Below are 17,689 nucleotides of genomic sequence, written 5' to 3'. Positions count from 1 at the left end.
CAAAAAACAGGTATACAAAACAGTGAGACCTGACTACCTGTTAAATACTTCCATTTTTAAAGGATGTGATTATTCCAGATCAGTCTGACTTCAAGGACACCAGTCTTAACCAAGAGCAACTCCAGACACCAAATTGTGGCAGCATCCCCCTCCCCTGCAATGCTAAGCTGTGGTCACAGAGACCTGCTGACAGCTTCAAACCCTTGTTCCCCTTTCATTTTATAAAAGGCAGATTTCTCAAGGGGGATGGGAATAGATTCCAAAGTCACCTCCAAAGCAAGGCAAAATATCCTTTTAATCTTTTAAGTTACTTTAGTGTTCTCTTTCTTAATAAACTGAGAGTTACTGGAGTTCTGTTCCTCCTCCTTTTTCATAACTCCACCACCCTCTGATGCCTTGCTCATTACCACCTGTGGTTGTTTGGTTTTCTAGGCTGGGAAACTGGGGATAATTTGTTGAGCAGCAAGCATGTGCATAGCTGTGGAATCAGGATGCTGTTTGGCCAGCAGTCCTGCTCCCACCAAAGGCTGTGGTTTCTCAGTGTGGTTACAGTGCACCTCTACAGCCAGCTCTCCTGTAGAGACCTAATGCAGGGGAGAATAAGGGCTTCCCTGGCCATTTGGTCCTGTCCTTGTTGAAGGTCCTTCGACACCTGCTCTTTTGGCAAAAAGCAGCATTAGCAGTTCTGTGCATTGTCTGTCCTGCCTCAGCCCAGCAGTGTTCAACCTCTCACCAGAGGGAAACCTTTGGAGCTGGATGCACCAAATCTGTCGCATGGCTGAACTCTTCTGCCACCTGGGAGAGCAGAGATGGAAATGGAGCTGACATCCAGTGGCCCTGGGTCATCCTCTGCCCCCACCTCTGAGTTGTTTGCATGGCACTTTGGAGGTGATGAATGTCACCTCACCTTACTTTGTGCCTGCTTCCTGTGTGGTGGTGGTAGGGTTAACCACGCTGTTGTCTTATATGGTCATTTGAATCCCCTGACGCTTCCTCAGAGGGCCAAAAATAAACTCGAGCCGAGTGAGCAGCTGAACCCAGTGCAGAGCAAGCCGTGGCCATCTGCTTTTATTCAAAGCCTGACCGGCAGCTCGCTCGCCGTGTCTCTGTGGATGTGTGTCTCTGCTTCTGCCTCAGCATGACCTGTTTCTCCTATTCCGAGTATTTCTCCTTATTTCACTCGTGTCATCGCCACTCCAGATTGGCGGCCCAGCAGACAGGCCGTGCTCAGCCATCCAGCTCGGGGGCAGCCTGGGGGGTCAGGCGAAGGTACGACAGCAGCCAGTTCAGCACATCCCAGCCCGTGTAAGTGTCTCCCTCTCCCTCTCCTGTTTTTCCTTGCAGCCAAAACAAGCCTTGCTACCTACTCTCTCCCTGAGCCATGTCTTCTGGGTGGTGATGGTGCCTGCTGGGGGGAAATGTGGTGTTCATCTGGAGGAGGTCTCGCTGACACCTGCACCTCACCCTCACCGCACTCCTGTTCTTCCTTCCAACCTCCCCGCTGCCCCAGGCCATGCCTGTGCTCTTGCAAGTGACCCACCTCAAATATCCCTTGTTCTCTTCTCCCTCTTCGTCTCTCTCCATCCCCCCAGTGCTCATGTCCTGGGGACTCTGGGTCAGTCAGAAGCTCTGAGGTGACAAGGACAACAGGGAAGGGATGTCTGCACTGTGGTTAATTTACACAGGCTGGCTCACTTATCATCAGGATAGATGAGGCAGGCAGGTGCTGATAGTAACTGCATTGGTATTAAGTTCAGGGCTCAGTAATGGGGAAAAGTAGGGGGGAAATGTATCACAGTATATAAACAAGGTGAGAAAGTCCAGTCCTTCAAATAAGTATTTTATAAATGCTTGCATGATGCCATACCTGTTCCCAGCCATACCCATGCTTTCCAGCCATGCAGAGGAGGGCTTACTTGTCCTCAAGGAAACTGTTTCTTGGCTGTCTGATCCTCCTGGCCATGGTTTGCTGTTGGCAGAGGCTGCAAATAAGCTTAGTTGAACACAGTCATGGATGAGGAAAGCAGAGAGTGACCTAAGCTCTGTCTCAGTGCCTGTGTTTAGTGGAAATATGTGGACATGACGGGACCCAATACAAATTTCATTTAGTCCATCTTACAAGTCCCTCCCTGGATGCAGGGATTACCCTTCCACCACTCTCCTTCCTTTCACCTTTCATCCAGCTCTACAATCTTCCCCACCTTCCCCTGTATCCTGGCTGATTCAGACTCAGTTCCTGGCCCTTTGTTGGCATTGCACTCCCTGACATTCTGAAAACCTCTTCCTGCTACAACATGAAGCCTGCCTTATCCCTGTCACCTGGCAGCTCCCCTTGGCCACACTGAAATCACATCCTCTCACTAGGTGCTCTGCACTCCTTGCACATCTCTTTGTAGAAGACTTGAGGGCAGGCTGTTCTTCTCCACCAGGTAGCTGCATAGATTTCAATGTACAGGAAAGCTGATAAATTAACCCTCCTCTGCTGCCAGGTACAGCAAAAATATAGTTGGCAAGTCCTAGAAGAGCATGGTGGCATGACTGGCATTTTTATAGCCTTAGTCCCAGAGCTAGGCAGGGATGATGTTTCACTTCACCTGAGGAAGTGGTGTTCCTTCACCCTGCCTGCATCTCTCCAGGCTGTCAGGAAAAGGAGCTTCTTGAACCTTTCCATGCTCTGCTGAACCTCTTCTTCAACACTCAGAATTGACCTCATCATACATCTCATCTGCAAGGGGTATTTATTATCTTGCCTACTGGTCTTTGAAATGCAGTATTTTTTTTTAGTTGCCTATAAGGTTAAGATTTGTTCATCTCTTCAGACTTCCTCCATAGTTTTAATGCTTGTATTTTCTATAGCTGATGAAATCCAGGCAGCAGAATGTGGTGGGTTTTTGTAACAGCCAACTATAAGTCAGGCAGAAAACAAGGATTTCACATGGAGATTCATTAAACCTTCTGTTCTGATCTGGAATTTTCTTGGCTAAAGCATCTGCAGCCTAGTCCAGCAAACCCCCTCATCTTACTCAGGAATCATTTAAGGTCAAGGAACCCAGCAGAAGTTTGCTTCATTCAACATCTGAGGGCTTAAGCAGAATAGTAACTGATTCTTCACACATTTTTAACCCCAGCACAGATCCAAGGTACCCTCCCTCTTTCCCTGAGGTCTCAGATAATGTGATTTACCTTGCATTTGCTGTGAGCCAGCCCATGCGCAGACCCCTGCCATGGCCCACCTGGCATGCAGTAATTCATTAAGCACCAGTAATTATATCATGTGCCCAAATCCTGAGGTCACAGCTCTACATGTGTAACATGAGCCTTTGCACAGAACAACAGATGGTTTCAGCAGCCTTGTGCCAGAGGTGTTGAAAGATGAAGATCCCCCACCTCCGCCTCCTCTCCCAGCCAAAAATGCCAATAGTTGCTGTCAGCACAATTCAACAAAATGCTCGAACACCTGTATAAAAATCCATTATATTTACACAATTAGGAATCTTAGGTTTAGTCCCCAGGGTAGTGTAAGCAGTGTGGAGATACAGCAGTGTCCCTGGGATGTCTGGCCAGCAGTTATCAGGTCAGTCAATTCCTCCTAGGACGGCTGTGGCCAGGACAGCAGCTGCCTGTTCTAGCTGTTATCTTCTCAGGCAAAATGTCTGGCCTTGTGTCCCATACCTCTCCTCATTCCAGTGTTGCTATTTTTGTGACCCTACTGTCTTCAAATCACTGCTTCCAGCTATGGAGAAGGAGCAAGTGGCACGAAGTACTATTACACCTGGGAAATGGTGTCTTTTCCCACTCTCTGGCACAAGTTTTGACATCATCTGTTCCACTCCTGGCCCTGAATTTATCCTCAGAAAATCAGCCTGGTGACTTCTTTCAATACTAATATCAGTGTTTATAGCATAGATTGCGTGCCTTTGGGCAAACTGGAATTAGTGAGGCCTGTGTGAGTTTCAGACAGTTGGTCTGTCCAGCCCCTACACAGCAATAGAGTTCAGTGCTGGTCTGTAACTCCCATGAAGTGCAGAGGTTGCACCAGTATACTGCTTTGTGAGGACTCCTGTGCTGACCTGCCCATGTTTTTCTCTCTCTGATCTCACTCTGCTGTGGTATTTTAGACTTTCCTCTTGTCATAACTGGAGTTTCTGGTTGTTCCCATCATCACTAGCCTGCGTGACCTCCACCACATGCTATATTCCTGCCCTGGTAATGCTAATAGACTGAGACATGCACCTCTCTCTCACATCTCTTTGTCTTCAGGACTGCAAGATTTTCTCTGTAGAGCAAGTTCAAACCACAAATGCTCCAGTGCTTTCTGCAACTTCTTGTTTTCTCTCTCTGCAACTGTAACCCACATTCATTTCTTGCAAGTCCCCATTAGAACTGGTAAAGTGTTTCCTTCCTTCGTGCTGAATCTGTCATTTAGTGCATCACAATAACAAAGCTGTGGCTGCCTTGTCCCAGCACAGCTCAGCTGGAGCCCAAACAGATGCCAACACTGGAAGGCACAGCCCACCAGCATGCACAGAGCTGCTGCCCACCATGGGCAAGGGTTCTGCCTGCCTTGGCTGCAGGGTATGAGCTCCCCAGCTCCCTACCTCTGCCATGCTTCTGGCAGCCTCAGAAGGGGTGGTAGGAGGCTGCCAGGTCCTGTTCAGGTGCTGCTGACCTGGGGAGGAGTGGCTGTCAGGCAGTGTTGGGATTCCTGCTCTGTGGGGAGACTCCCAGGAGCTGTCACTGTTGCTCTGCAGTAGGATTGGTGTGCCCAGGTCAGCCCTGCTCTGCAAACACTCAGGGAGCTCGGAGAAATGGGTTGCTGCCTGTGTGGAATGCATGCCTGGCAGAGGGATCTGGGTAGGTGGAATTTTTTCAATCCTCTCTGGGTGAAGAAAGGAGAGCCAAGACCAACACCCCAGTGTTCACATGCTCTAAACAGAGCTCTCCCTACTTCTTAAGGGGACTGGCTAAATTCTGAAAACAGGACTGTGTGAATAAATAAGAAATAAAAATACAAGAGTAAGATTTGTTAATAATTCCTGTTAAAGCCACCGTCAAATCAAATCTAAAAATTTCTTTTAGGATGAACAAGGGTAATTCTTTTCAAAGCTGATCTTATTTAAAAGATCTCATATGGAACACCATGCCACATGTGTGATGATGCGATTATCAGTCATGGACACTCCACAGTGTATAGAGCAATGTCAGAGCCAGTTTTCCACAACTCCTGACACCTAAAATATAAGTGTTTGTGCAAGACATTTGTTACATGTACCTAGTTCACTTACATTCTGAGGAGAGTGATCAGTATCTCCAGACAGTGATTCTTCTGATCTGTTGATAGTAACAAAATTAGAGAAGACAAATTTTACCTTTACAGGCCCTATGGTATAGGGACCATACTGTATAAATATGTGCTATATAGGCTGCAAGGGTTCACCGTTTTGGGCAAATAAGACAGTGATGTTGCTGCAGAAAGCTTCTCAGTAATGAAGGAAGCAATAACCAAGTTTTAATCTTGTTTTAAAGAGAAATTGACCCTGTAGTGGCAGCAATCAGGGATGGAGATGAAAAAGCAGTATGCAACATGATGAAATCAGGAAAAAACCTTTCTGTACCTAATAAGGATGGCTGGATACCCCTCCACGAAGCTGCATACTATGGCCAAGTGGGCTGCCTGAGCCTGTTGCAAAAAGGTCAGTGAAGTTAAAACCAACTAATTACAAAAGGGAAAAGAAGAACAGGAATAAACTAAAAGGCCAAATTAGCAATATTTCAATCCTAGCCTGGGGCTGTGTATGAAGCATCTTTCCAACCTCCCTGCCTGTATATTAATTTCACCTTTTCTTGGAAAGTAGGTTTCCAGACTGAAGCCTCTAAAAATTAGGATATTTGGGAGAAAGTAATATGGGATAGATTCTGCCAAGCCCTGGATTTCCCATGCTCAGGCCTTGAAGCGGAGCTCTCTCCTGTTATGAGCTGCTTGGCTGCTGCGAGCTGACAGGAACAACCCCACTTTCCCCTGGGGGAGGATCCAACCTGGCATCTCTTTGCTGATGCTTGAAGTTAATTACTGTCGTTTGTTTTCAAACTTCAGGTGAAGAACAATTGCTCAACAACTTTCTGCATCACTAGTGGCCAAAGCTGAACATTTTAATTTAAACTGAAAACAGGTTTCAATACTCAACCTGAATTATAGTAACATTATATTAGTATACATTATATATGTACATTAGTGTATATATAATGTATATATTGTACTATATGCATTAGTATATCCCTAACTTACACTGCTTATGGAAATGAATAAACAATAAAAACTGAAACCCTCAAGGATTTAGAAGGGTGCTGGTGCTGCAGATACTTGTGCCCTACATGCCACAATGACTTTGGGCTCACCGTTCCTCCACAGCGTACCCGGGCACCATCGACCAGCGCACCCTCAATGAGGAGACAGCTCTGTACCTGGCCACCAGCCGGGGCAACCTGGACTGCCTGCTCACCCTGCTGCAGGCCGGGGCCGAGCCCGACATCTCCAACAAGGCCAGAGAAACTCCACTCTACAAAGGTGAGGAGCTGCTCCTACAGGCATGCAGAGCTCTGCTGGCACCACCCAGGCAGAACTGCAGGATCACTTGTGATCAGGTGCTGAAAGGCAGTGATTAGCTCTGGATTTCTGCTTTCCTGTGGTAGTCCTCTATCTCCTGTGCCTGACCTGCCATGCCATGGCCTTTATCTCATCCTGTCTCTGCAGACAGGAATAGCAGCTGTCCTGCGGGGTGCAGGCTGTGATGGGGTGCTGGGGGTGAGGGACATTCTCAGTAGGGCCCTAAGCACAGGCTGTCTGCACAATGCCCCAGACTTACAGAAATCCGGCCAGGGAAGCACTATGCATGCTCTGCTGAACAGTAGGGCCTAACTAGCTTTAGATGTGCAAGCACAGTGACTGTAGACATGCCAGTGATTCATACACTGTGTTGGTCAGGCCAGGCTGTGTGCTCTAGGAAAGTCATAAAATTATAAACAATTCAGTGAGGTAGGTAAACTATTTAACGCAGACATATTATTTTGCTGCTGATTGGACAGAACACTTTGTGATATCACAAACACTCAGAGGAAACCTCCCACACCTTCATGTCCAACCTCCTTTGCTCCTGCCATGACAGTTTTTAGCACTCTAAAACATTAAAAACATATATTACAGGTTTAAATAGCAATCTTGCTCCAACTTTGGAGGCCTAGCATTACAGCTGCTTTTAAAATTATTTTGGTTTAAAATTCTGGCTTTTAGTTGATCAAGGAAAAGCTGTTCACCTGTCCATTAAAGACACAGTAATGGTTGCAGTAGTAGCAGTAGTGCTCACAGTAATAATAATCACAACAACAATGATATGAAAACACCCTTTAGCCAGAGAACTGTTACTAAGAATGAGCTAGCCTTGATGCAGTATCTTCTACACTATCCTCCAACAACAACAACAAAGAGTTAAAAAGACTGTCATAACAAAATAGTCATCCCTCACATGTAATCAAATTAAACTCTGCAGAGCTATGGATAGATAATTACAGAAATGTCTAATTATATAGTTGCTTTCAGTATATGAGTGACATCTGTTTATGGAGAAGAAAACTATGGAGCTATTGCTAAGAAGAATCAGAACTAAAAGGTGGAGCCTCTGTGAGAAAAAGACACTATTATTTCAAGAAAAAAAAACTAATTGCTATGAAATGTGCTTATCTTCCGTACATTTTACAACAGATGCTGATTGGGGTTTTTCAAGGTAGCTACTCATCCTATGTATCTTTAGGTTGGAGTCCTGCCATTAAGGTGCAGGGGAGACCCCAAGATTTGGGATTCAAAAAGCTGTGGGCAAATTGGTAGAATAAAAATCAACAAAATGCTATTAATTATTAAGAAATTATATTTAGCTTAGGATGGTCCTGAACTATAAATTGAACTATAAATTGAGAAAGTTGTTGGTTTGAGCTTTTTATATTTTCTTGTCTACATGGAGCTTTATCTGCAGTCCATGGCAGTAAGATAAAGAGTCAGTTTGCACAGAATTTTGAAAGAAAGTGTTCAGGTCACGTGATTTCTCTAACTTATTTGTTCTTCATAAATTACTTCCTGCACCTTATCACCTCACTGTGTCCCTGTGGTTTCCTGTTGGCACAAATGTGCTGGGCCAGATTCCCCCAGTACCAGACATGACACAAGCCCTACACAGGACACTTAGCCAGTCTAGTTGAAGACTGGCTTCACTGTCACATCCTTTCTGAGCCTCAGACAATGTCACCTGGCAGCAGCCTTTGCTCTCATGTAGACCTAAATGGATCTCTGATCTTACTATGGCGTACTTGTATGATATTGCCTTGGGCTGCATGAAACAGATACACAACACCCAGAATATTTTCAAAAGCTGGCCCTAGTCTCTTCTCGTTTTTCTAAAACAGCTTGTGAGCGCAAGAATGCAGAGGCTGCAAGGCTCCTGGTGCAGTACAATGCAGATACCAACCATCGCTGCAACCGAGGATGGACTGCTCTCCATGAGGCTGTCTCCCGCAATGACCTGGAGATCATGGATATCCTCGTGAAAGGGGGTGCCAAGATTGAGTCAGCAAATGCCTACGGGATCACTTCTTTGTTTGTGGCAGCTGAGAGTGGGCAGTTGGAAGCTCTGAGATACCTTGCAAGATGTGGTGAGTACAGCCTTCATGCATCTATTAATTTAATTCTTAATAATTCAGAGTTTCCAAGTAATTCTCCCTGGCTCAGTTTTTGTCTCTGGAGGCCAGGCCTAGCCTGCAGAGGCACTAAGACCCTGCTGCTCCCTTTGCTGGAACTGCGTAGGGTCTTTCACAGAGCTTCGTCTAGACACATGTGCTTCTTCAGCATTCATTCATGATCACCTACTTTGAGAAGTCATGTGGTGCTGTGTGACTGCATTTCCTAACAGCTTTTAAACCCACACTGCTGCACACATATAGCTTAAAATCCAGTCAGTCATAAAAGGCAGCTTCAGGTGGTAATAGATGGCAGAAGTTGAACTTCAGCCAACCCATCTGCTCGTGAACATGTGCAGTGATGGGCAAGGTTAGTTGTCCTCATAATGTATCCTCTGAAAATAGATAAAGTACTACTGTAGAGTTTATGGGTTTATCAAATAGAAGCAGACTTTCTTTCCCTATGTGTAAATGTTCAAACATATTAAACAGGGTGAATATGAATCTAATTTACACTAAACCTATCATTTACTGCTCCAGTCATGTAAAACATCTTTACAATAAGCACAATACACCTCACTACTATTCTGAGGCATATATAATTTTCACAATGGACTAATATCTTCAATGTACGTAAGACTTGGGTCCTGCACTTGCAAAACAAGAGTTTACCAGTGATGAAGATAAGCAAAAGTTTTGGAAAAAATAGTATGATTAAGAAAGATATGAGAGTTGGGAAACAAAAAATGTGCTTTGCTGCCCAGCTAGTCTTGTCAGAGAGTTTTGTATAACCAGTTAGTCCATCATGCTGCCTATGACTTAAGAAACTAAGCCAGAATGTGATTTGTGTTTTAAATTAGATAGATATTAAGATGTCCTTAAAGTGCAATTTTGAAAAAAATACACAAGAAAAAGTCCAATAAAACTGTCCAATTGTTTCAAGCCCTGAAAAGCTCTTCTGAGCATCCCAGGAATGATATAATTCATTGCTTATGATGAGCAATTTTCATAATAAAAAGGGTTTCTTTCTCATTAGGAACACAGTCCTGTGTTATGTTTTGTTACTGTAATTCTCCTGATGTTTCCAGCTACAACATCTTCAAAGGGCCAAACACAACACAGATGTTTCAGCTTAGGGTGAGAGCCCAGGGAAATGTTCTCATTGGCAGGGAGTTTTCAGGATCAAACAGAAGACTGATCAGTTTCTTTATTGCAGTTTAGAAGCAAAACTCCAGTGAACTGTCACTCCCATTTAGGATACACATAGAGCAGCCTTCTTAAGAACACCATACAATATACGACAGCCAAAATCCAGGCTGAAGGTCCTTAAATATCTACAACAAAAAAAGCTAGATTCCATATTGTTTATGGCAAAAAAGTGTTGTCTTGGTTTATACTTGCATGTTATTTATTAAGCGAAGTACACATTAGGGCTCAAGAAGGAAATTACCAAATAGTCTAGTAGTTAGTTGATAATATTTATCTTTTTTTGTAGTAAAACTTACCATTTGAAGCCTAACTCCAACCCTCATGAAGTGAAGAGATATGGCCTCAAGTGCTGAGTTTTGAAATGCAATGTTCATTGATTAAGGCACTCCCAAATAAAACCTGTTTAGAATTGTTGATCAGCACCATGCAGATGTCATTTTATAGACTATTATTTTAGCTTGGATACATACTAAAATTAAAAAGACATATAAATGCTATAAATCTGTGTAATACCAGTGTGACTATATAGAGTAAAAGTTATAAATATAAATAAATATATATAATAAATAAATATCCATAGAATTTTGGAGAGCACCTATTGAGATAGTCTAATCCAAACTCCTGCTCAGGAATAGTATATATACATAGCGTAAACACATAAATATTAATGGAATTCCTGTGTTTGAAGGAAAGGCCATGCCATATAAAGAACAGCTCATTTAATTTTTTTTTTTTTTTTAACCTTTGAGCTGAATGGAGCCTGGATTCATGATTGGGACCTAACAGTTGCCACCCATGATAAACTGTCCCTCATAAAATTCTCATATTATAAACCAATGTAAATCTATAATATAAATGTATATAACTGATATGACTGTGCCACCTGTGATATGACCGTGTTCACATCCCCATCCAGCACATTTCATAGCTCCAGTGTCATGGAAATATAAGTGTTCATTCAAAGGATGTTTGTCCCATCTAATTTTAACCTTTTGGTGCTAAAAGTTTTCCTTCCTTCCTAGGTGCTGATATAAATACACAAGCCAGTGATAACGCCTCTGCCCTTTATGAAGCCTGTAAAAATGGACATGTGCCCATTGTGGAGTTTCTTTTGTCCCAAGGAGCAGATGCTAACAAAGCCAATAAGGATGGCCTGTTACCTCTTCACATAGCAGCCAAAAAAGGGATTTGCGAGTAAGTTTTAGTTAGCTTCATGGTTTCATCTTTTAGACAAGAATCCAAAGTCCTTACAACAAGGAGAATGTAATGTCCCAGAACCAATTCTGAGCAATGTGAGCAGGACAGATAGCAGCTGACAAGTGGCTTTCTGCTTGCAGAGCTCAGGCTGGAGAGTGTCTTTGGAGGCTGGGATGGGATGGGGTGAGCAGCAATGCTCAAGGGTGAAAGATTCCTTTAATTTTACCAAGGCATCAACTATTACAGCTAAATAACATAATGTATCTTGGAAATGGATTAAACTGAAGTCCTCAAAATATTAGTAAAATATAATAGAAAAAAGTATTGGTGGGGAGTGTTAGTCCTTAATAGCCCTTGCAGCATGGTTTGTAATAATTTTCCTACATGGGCCCATTGTGATTCTTCTGCACAAGCAGAAGATGCTGGATTTGTCTCTGGTGTGTTCAGGTTTTAATAACAATAATTCAGTTGCTGACAGCAGGAAGTGGTTAAGTGAATCTCTAGAGCATTAGTGAGATTGTCACTAGAATATGGTGTCCAGTTCTGATAGCCTTCCTTTCAGAAACCTTTCAGGAAATTGTGAAGGCTTCAGAAAGGGAGGACAAGAATTTCTCATGGTCTAAAAAATATATTTTATTAGTGAGTTATCAAATAACTCTTATTTGTAACAGACAATTTCATAAAAAGACCCACTGCTTTCTTTCTGAAATTAAATGTGTTTGGGACAGAGCTGAGCACAATTTTTAAACAGGGAGACAAGTAACTAGTGGAAAAAATAAGCAGAAATCAGGTAGAATTACCAGTCCTCTGAAACAGAGATTTTTCTAGGAAAGTGACAAACTTTATATGATAAAGAATATGATAAAGAATTTCAATTTAGAAGATGCTGTCTGGGGATGGGATTTTGCACTGTCATATAAGTAGTAACCTGGGACATTGCAGGATGCTCCTGAGCCTGAACTCCATAGCATTTACTTCTGATCCTAGAGCAAGTTTTAGTTCCTGCGCTTAATCCCTCACTGCTGGAAAAGTGAGTGACCTACAGGTAATTTTTCATTGTAGTAACAGATCCCTTTAGGGACTGTAGAGGACTCCTCTGACTATCACAGTTTCTACCAAAATATTTCTACAACAGGCAAAGGACAGTGTCTGTCCAACTGCAGTGACTGTTTCTGGACAGGACAGCAATCTTTGCAGTGAGCTGCTCAAGTGGATTCCTACATATTTCACAGTATCTGAGGAATAAAAGCTTTTAACATCACTACTCCTTCCCATAATGTTTTTCATTCTAGCATTTAGGTTTGTTTGGGAATGCCAATTAAGATTCTCAAATCACTTTGATAGACCTGAGGATGTTAATTTTCTGTAGTTGGAGTAGGCCTGGTTCCTTGTGCAAGCTGTGTATTCTAGAGGGCAGCTCAGTGTCAACTTATGTAACAGGTTTATACACTTACATCATGTACATGAATACACTGCACTGACTAATACATGCATGATTCAAAATTTTCTCCAGGATTTGAGTTATAAAGTCATTTTCATGTGAGAGAGACAGAACTTAGCTTCAGTTGTTCACTGTCTAAAAAGTTTATCTGAAAGTACAGTAAGTTGATCTCAAATATATAGAGTATGGGCCAGCTCTCTGAATCTTTCCTGCCCCTCAAGTAGTCTCACACTCTGACCTGAAAAGAAATTTACATGGAAACTCCACAACTCGAGTTTACACTGGGTTATGAAAGGAAGGGCCTGATTCAGGGCTCATATCCATTTTCCCCAACAACCAGCAGCCTAAATGAGACCAGAATTTAGTTCAAACTGTGTTCCTTCGCTTGTAAAAGACTGAGCACAAATTTTGTGCATAACTGCTGCAAACTAAGTAGAAAAGAAGACAAAAGAAAAATATATTCTCTTATAAATATTTATCTAAATGACAAAACTTTAGCCTGTTTGGCTGATCATTCTTAATTCCTCGGGTATTCAGTAAAATAACACCCTTCATGGTGACCTCTGTATTCCTGCAGATTTAGTACGTAATTCTGCAGGAATTCCACACTTCAACTTTTTGCCAGAGCACGAAGGCTCCCTACCATCAAAAAGCCAAGAATGTGGTCCCAGGGCTCAACTGTCAACTCTTGTTTCTTGGTGTTTGTTTATTTTAAATGACACCTTGTCAATACTGACCTGAAATTCATAAGGGTCATCTCATAAGCTGCAAGCAGTCATTTAACTCTTTCCCCTTAGAACTGAGATGTTGAAAAGGGAAGACTTCATGAAGTGTGGGCAGACTTATTAAGTGAATACAAGTCAGTAAACACTTGGCATGCTCACACTGAGGATCCTCTGCCTCCTCCTCCATATAACCTCTAACAAATAGAAAACACAGAAGCAGGTGTCAGGGATTAGGGAAATCTTGGCACTATTTAAAAACTGTACATGAAGCTTGTCCCTGTGACAGACATGGGATGTGATCTGACTTGTCTGGCCTTGGCTGCCTTCACTTGAGTTGCATTCTCCCTCTAGAGAAACAGGAAATGCTCCAGAGGCACCATATTACTGAACTGACCCACTTTGGAGTGTGAGAAAGAGACACAGGTTCAAGCTACACAATTAAACTGGTAACAATTTGACGCTTCCTGCTTTTCATACCAAAATAAATGTGGGGTACAAAATAAAAGCGTGTACTGAGCTCTAGGACACTGCAGCATTTGGATGCAGAGCCTCAGCGTGCAGCGAGGTTCAGGTTTCCCTTGCAGACAAAAATGATGCAGTGCCTTTTTAACTCAGATGTGAAGAGCTGGCTGAAGCACATATGCTGGAGGGAAAGAACAAAACAGACCCTTAAATCTTCAAAACATTTGATCATGGGATGAGTAATGCTGGTACTTGGCGTAGTGTCCTCACAGTGCTCTGTGCCCTTTTTGTTATTAGGCTCTTACAGAACATTTGCTGAGGGTGGGAAGTTGCCAGCTCACCAGCACCCTAATCTCCTGCTCCCTGGCAAGTGCCACAGTGCTGGAAAATTAGTGTGACTGCTTGGAGAAAAAAATAAGTGCTTAATTTCCCAAGATATTTACATAATTTTAAAAGCCTTTTTGTTTAAAAATGAGATGTTGTAGAAGTAACTTGGAGACATCAACAGTCCATCACGTAAATAGGAACATAATCCTGTAAAATTACATCTTCAACCATTATTTCAGATCCTGGGAGTGCTGGAGGCTCAGAATTTCACAGGATCACAAGATTTTCACAGACAAAAGTTTTACTGGCTTAGTTCATGATGTAAATATATATTTGAGGTCCCAGTGTTGGGACTAGCCATTGCAGTCAAGCTGAAGATATGCAGCATTTTAAAGGAGACACACTACATGGTAGGAAACTGAGCTTTGCATGTTTGGGTGTCACCAGAGATGTTGACTGCTAGGTAGAGTAGTCTGCATGGGAGGAAAGGAGGTGGAGAAGGTGTGCATGGATTCCCAGCTCACACAAGCTCCTATTTAAGATATCCCCCTCTACACAGGTATTGCAAAGGGAGTGTGGGCAACTCTTTACTCAGCAGGCAGACTCAGGCTGGTTGATCTGTAGGCTCTTTGTAAAAGTAAGTTTTGCTTCAGGTGACTTGTCTATATCTACAGAATCAGCCTAGGGCCTTGGATATATCACCCAACTTTATAAGCAGGAAAATAAGGTTTAACCCATAGGGTTGGTCATGCAGCTCCATTGACACCTGTACAGACATAAAAATGATCATGCGTTTGTGACTGCAGGGCTCCAGTGCATCATATATTTGAAATTAATATTAAATACTAGAGCAGCTTGACTTATGTTGTATTTAAGACCACAACACGCTTTACAATAGCAGTCCCTCATTACTGGGGTTTAGGATTTGGCTGTACACTTTTTGTCCCTCAGCTGAAACACTGAAACCAGCCTGGAAAATATTTTTACTTCTTTTTCTCCCTTTTACTAATTGTCTTTCTGGCTCCCTGTGTTCTGGGATGGACATTGATAGCCCCATGAATTTACCACAGCCAAAAGGCGCACAGTGAAGGCCCGCAGGATAAGGATCAATGCAGGGTAATAACTGAATTGTAAAATCTAATAGGGAAGGCCTGGGAGCCAAATCTGTAGTTTGTCCTAGCTCAGTCCTGTCTGGTGTCAAGCTTATTACTGTGGCTGTGACCCACAAGACCTGCAAGCACTTTGTGTTGGCACCCTTCTCTGCTGAGCAGTAAAGCAAAACCTTAAAGGGGGGATACATTCTCTCTGCTGTACCTCAGGCTGGAGGTTGTGCACCTTTTCCTCCAGTCCTACCCATAGCATGATGATGAAGGAGCAGAATATCTGGTAGTGCAGAATATCTGGTAGTGCAGAATATCTGGTAGTTCCTGGCTGGTTGTCTGCCATTTGGGCTGTGGAACCCACGAGAAGTTACAACAGGGTGGGTGAATGTGGGTGAGTGCCAGCATGTCACCTCTTCCATTATAACTGCCCCTGCAGCTGCCATTATATCACAGAAACTGGGTGATAATCTCAAAAAAATGTGTTCCTCCATGAAAGAGGAAGGTCAAACAACTCATATTTTTGGCAAGGTCGGTGCACAGGGAGTTGCTGACAGGTTTGAGTTTTGCAGTCTGGTTTCTATGAGCTATTCCTGTGCCTGAGTTAACGGGCTCTGCCTTACGGGTACAATCATAAAGCTATGAATAAAGCTTGCTGCAGGGTTGTGGATCCCCTAGAGCTCACTGCTGCTCACTGAGTCTCCTCCTGGCAGGATTGTCTCCATGCTGATCCCTGTGACCAGCCGCACCCGTGTCAAGCGTAGTGGCATCAGCCCCCTGCACTTAGCGGCCGAGCGCAACAACGACGATATCCTGGAAGAGCTGATCGATGCTGGCTACGAGGTCAACACTGCCCTCTCTGATGAACGGTCCTGCCTTTATGAGGACAGACGCACAACCCCACTCTATTTTGCTGTTTTTAACAACAACATCTACGCCACAGAGCTGCTGCTGCAAGCCGGAGCCAACCCCAATGTTGACCTCATTAACCCATTGCTCATCTCCATCCGCCACGGCTGCCTGAAGACCATGAAATTGCTTCTTGACCATGGGGCAAACATTGACGCCTACATATCAAGTCATCCCACCACGTTTCCAGCTACCATCATGTTTTCAATGAAGTACCTTTCTGTGCTGAAGTACCTCCTGGATCTGGGCTGTGATGCAGGTTCCTGTTTTGAGTGTCAGTATGGAAATGGCCCACACCCTGCATTAAATTACAGGCGGGAAAGACTTAATGATCCTCAAGTGACCAGGGAGCCAGCTGTAGTGCAGGTAAGCACTGCCTAGTCTACCCACAGGACTTCTAAGGACATCTCCTACCAGTGGATTTTTACAACATAAGTGTATTTTTCCTTCCAACTTTTTTGTGAGAGAAAATTTCACGATCCCTACTTTATTTACAGAAAAAAAGGCTCAATATGAGCCAGAAAACATTCCAAGTTTGTGTCCAATTACTGCAGGAGGGTAGGCAACAGCCACTGTGGCCATAGCTTGAATTTACAGTGAATTTTAACCATCTTAACATTCTTACCAACAGTTCTACAGTGCTCTTTTCCTCTGGACCTGAGGTGCCAGGAGTGAGGCATATTCTCTTGACAAACATATGGTGTTAGCATATGGGAGGTAGAAACTTTTTTTAACTTGCCCTGTAGGGTTTGTTTTGTCTAACAGAATTTTAGCTACTGGTTACATGAAAACAGTCTAGTGCTTCACTTTGAGGGTAAACTAGTGAATGTGAATAACTGCAATTTCTGAGTCTACTGGAAAAGCAGTCATGGAGAGAGAGCACAAATTATTATATTAGCTATGTAACAGAGTTACATTTGAAGATTTCACAAGAGATTAGGAAATTTAGGTACACAATTTCATATTTTCAAAGCCACTTATAAGTTTTAGATATCTACATTTTATACATGTATCTTTGCAGGCCTTTCTAAAATGCAGCTGGGCTTAGCTTCCATTGAGCTGGAATGGGACTCTCAATCCCTTAAAGGACTTTGCAGAATCTCAAATTATACTTTTTTTTCTGATTTCTGCATCTCCTCTCCTTCCAATGTATCTCAAAACCTAATGCTCCATTCAAAATTTGCTGTTTTTCAACATGCTACAGAAAAATGAAATCTCAACATGGCAGTTTTTCTATTTTGCAAAAAGTCAGGGAAGAAATCAATCAGCTTCTATCTAGTTTAAGTGCAGCTTTGAGAGATTCAGCAGAATCCCGAAGGTATGGTTCCTGATATGTGGAAAGAATAAAGGAAAACATTAAATGATCCTAGGAAATCTTGACCTTTTCATCAGTCGTGTCTTCCAAAAGACTTTACTCTCAGGTAACATATCTGGGGGAAAAAAAAACAACCAAAAAGAAAATCTTATAGAGAGAATTTTAAGAGTCCTTCACAATACTCTCTTATACTAAAAAGGGCTTTACTCTCAAGAGTCTTTTGTCACAACAAAATTTATCCAGTATACCATATTTTTTGTCAAAAAGAATTTATAAAATACAT

General features: G+C 42.9%; 1 protein-coding gene across 3 annotated transcripts in view; it reads left to right on the top strand.

Annotated features, from left to right (window-relative positions):
* ASB2 (ankyrin repeat and SOCS box containing 2) overlaps positions 1-17,689 on the top strand; it is a 47,310-nt gene that overhangs the window by 22,108 nt on the left and 7,513 nt on the right. For 2 of the 3 annotated variants that reach the window (XM_030274901.4, XM_030274900.4), the window contains exons 3-8: positions 1,201-1,305; positions 5,527-5,693; positions 6,410-6,565; positions 8,452-8,697; positions 10,953-11,124; positions 15,896-16,457. In XM_030274901.4, the coding sequence (XP_030130761.4) occupies positions 1,201-1,305; positions 5,527-5,693; positions 6,410-6,565; positions 8,452-8,697; positions 10,953-11,124; positions 15,896-16,457 (1,408 nt within the window). The remainder of the gene's footprint in view (positions 1-1,200; positions 1,306-5,526; positions 5,694-6,409; positions 6,566-8,451; positions 8,698-10,952; positions 11,125-15,895; positions 16,458-17,689) is intronic. The other variant, XM_030274902.4, reaches the window with a different exon arrangement.

The sequence above is a fragment of the Taeniopygia guttata genome, chromosome 5, assembly GCF_048771995.1.
Source record: "Taeniopygia guttata chromosome 5, bTaeGut7.mat, whole genome shotgun sequence".
Classification (NCBI taxonomy): Eukaryota; Metazoa; Chordata; class Aves; order Passeriformes; family Estrildidae; genus Taeniopygia; species Taeniopygia guttata.
This window is presented reverse-complemented; position numbering and strand designations above follow the sequence as displayed.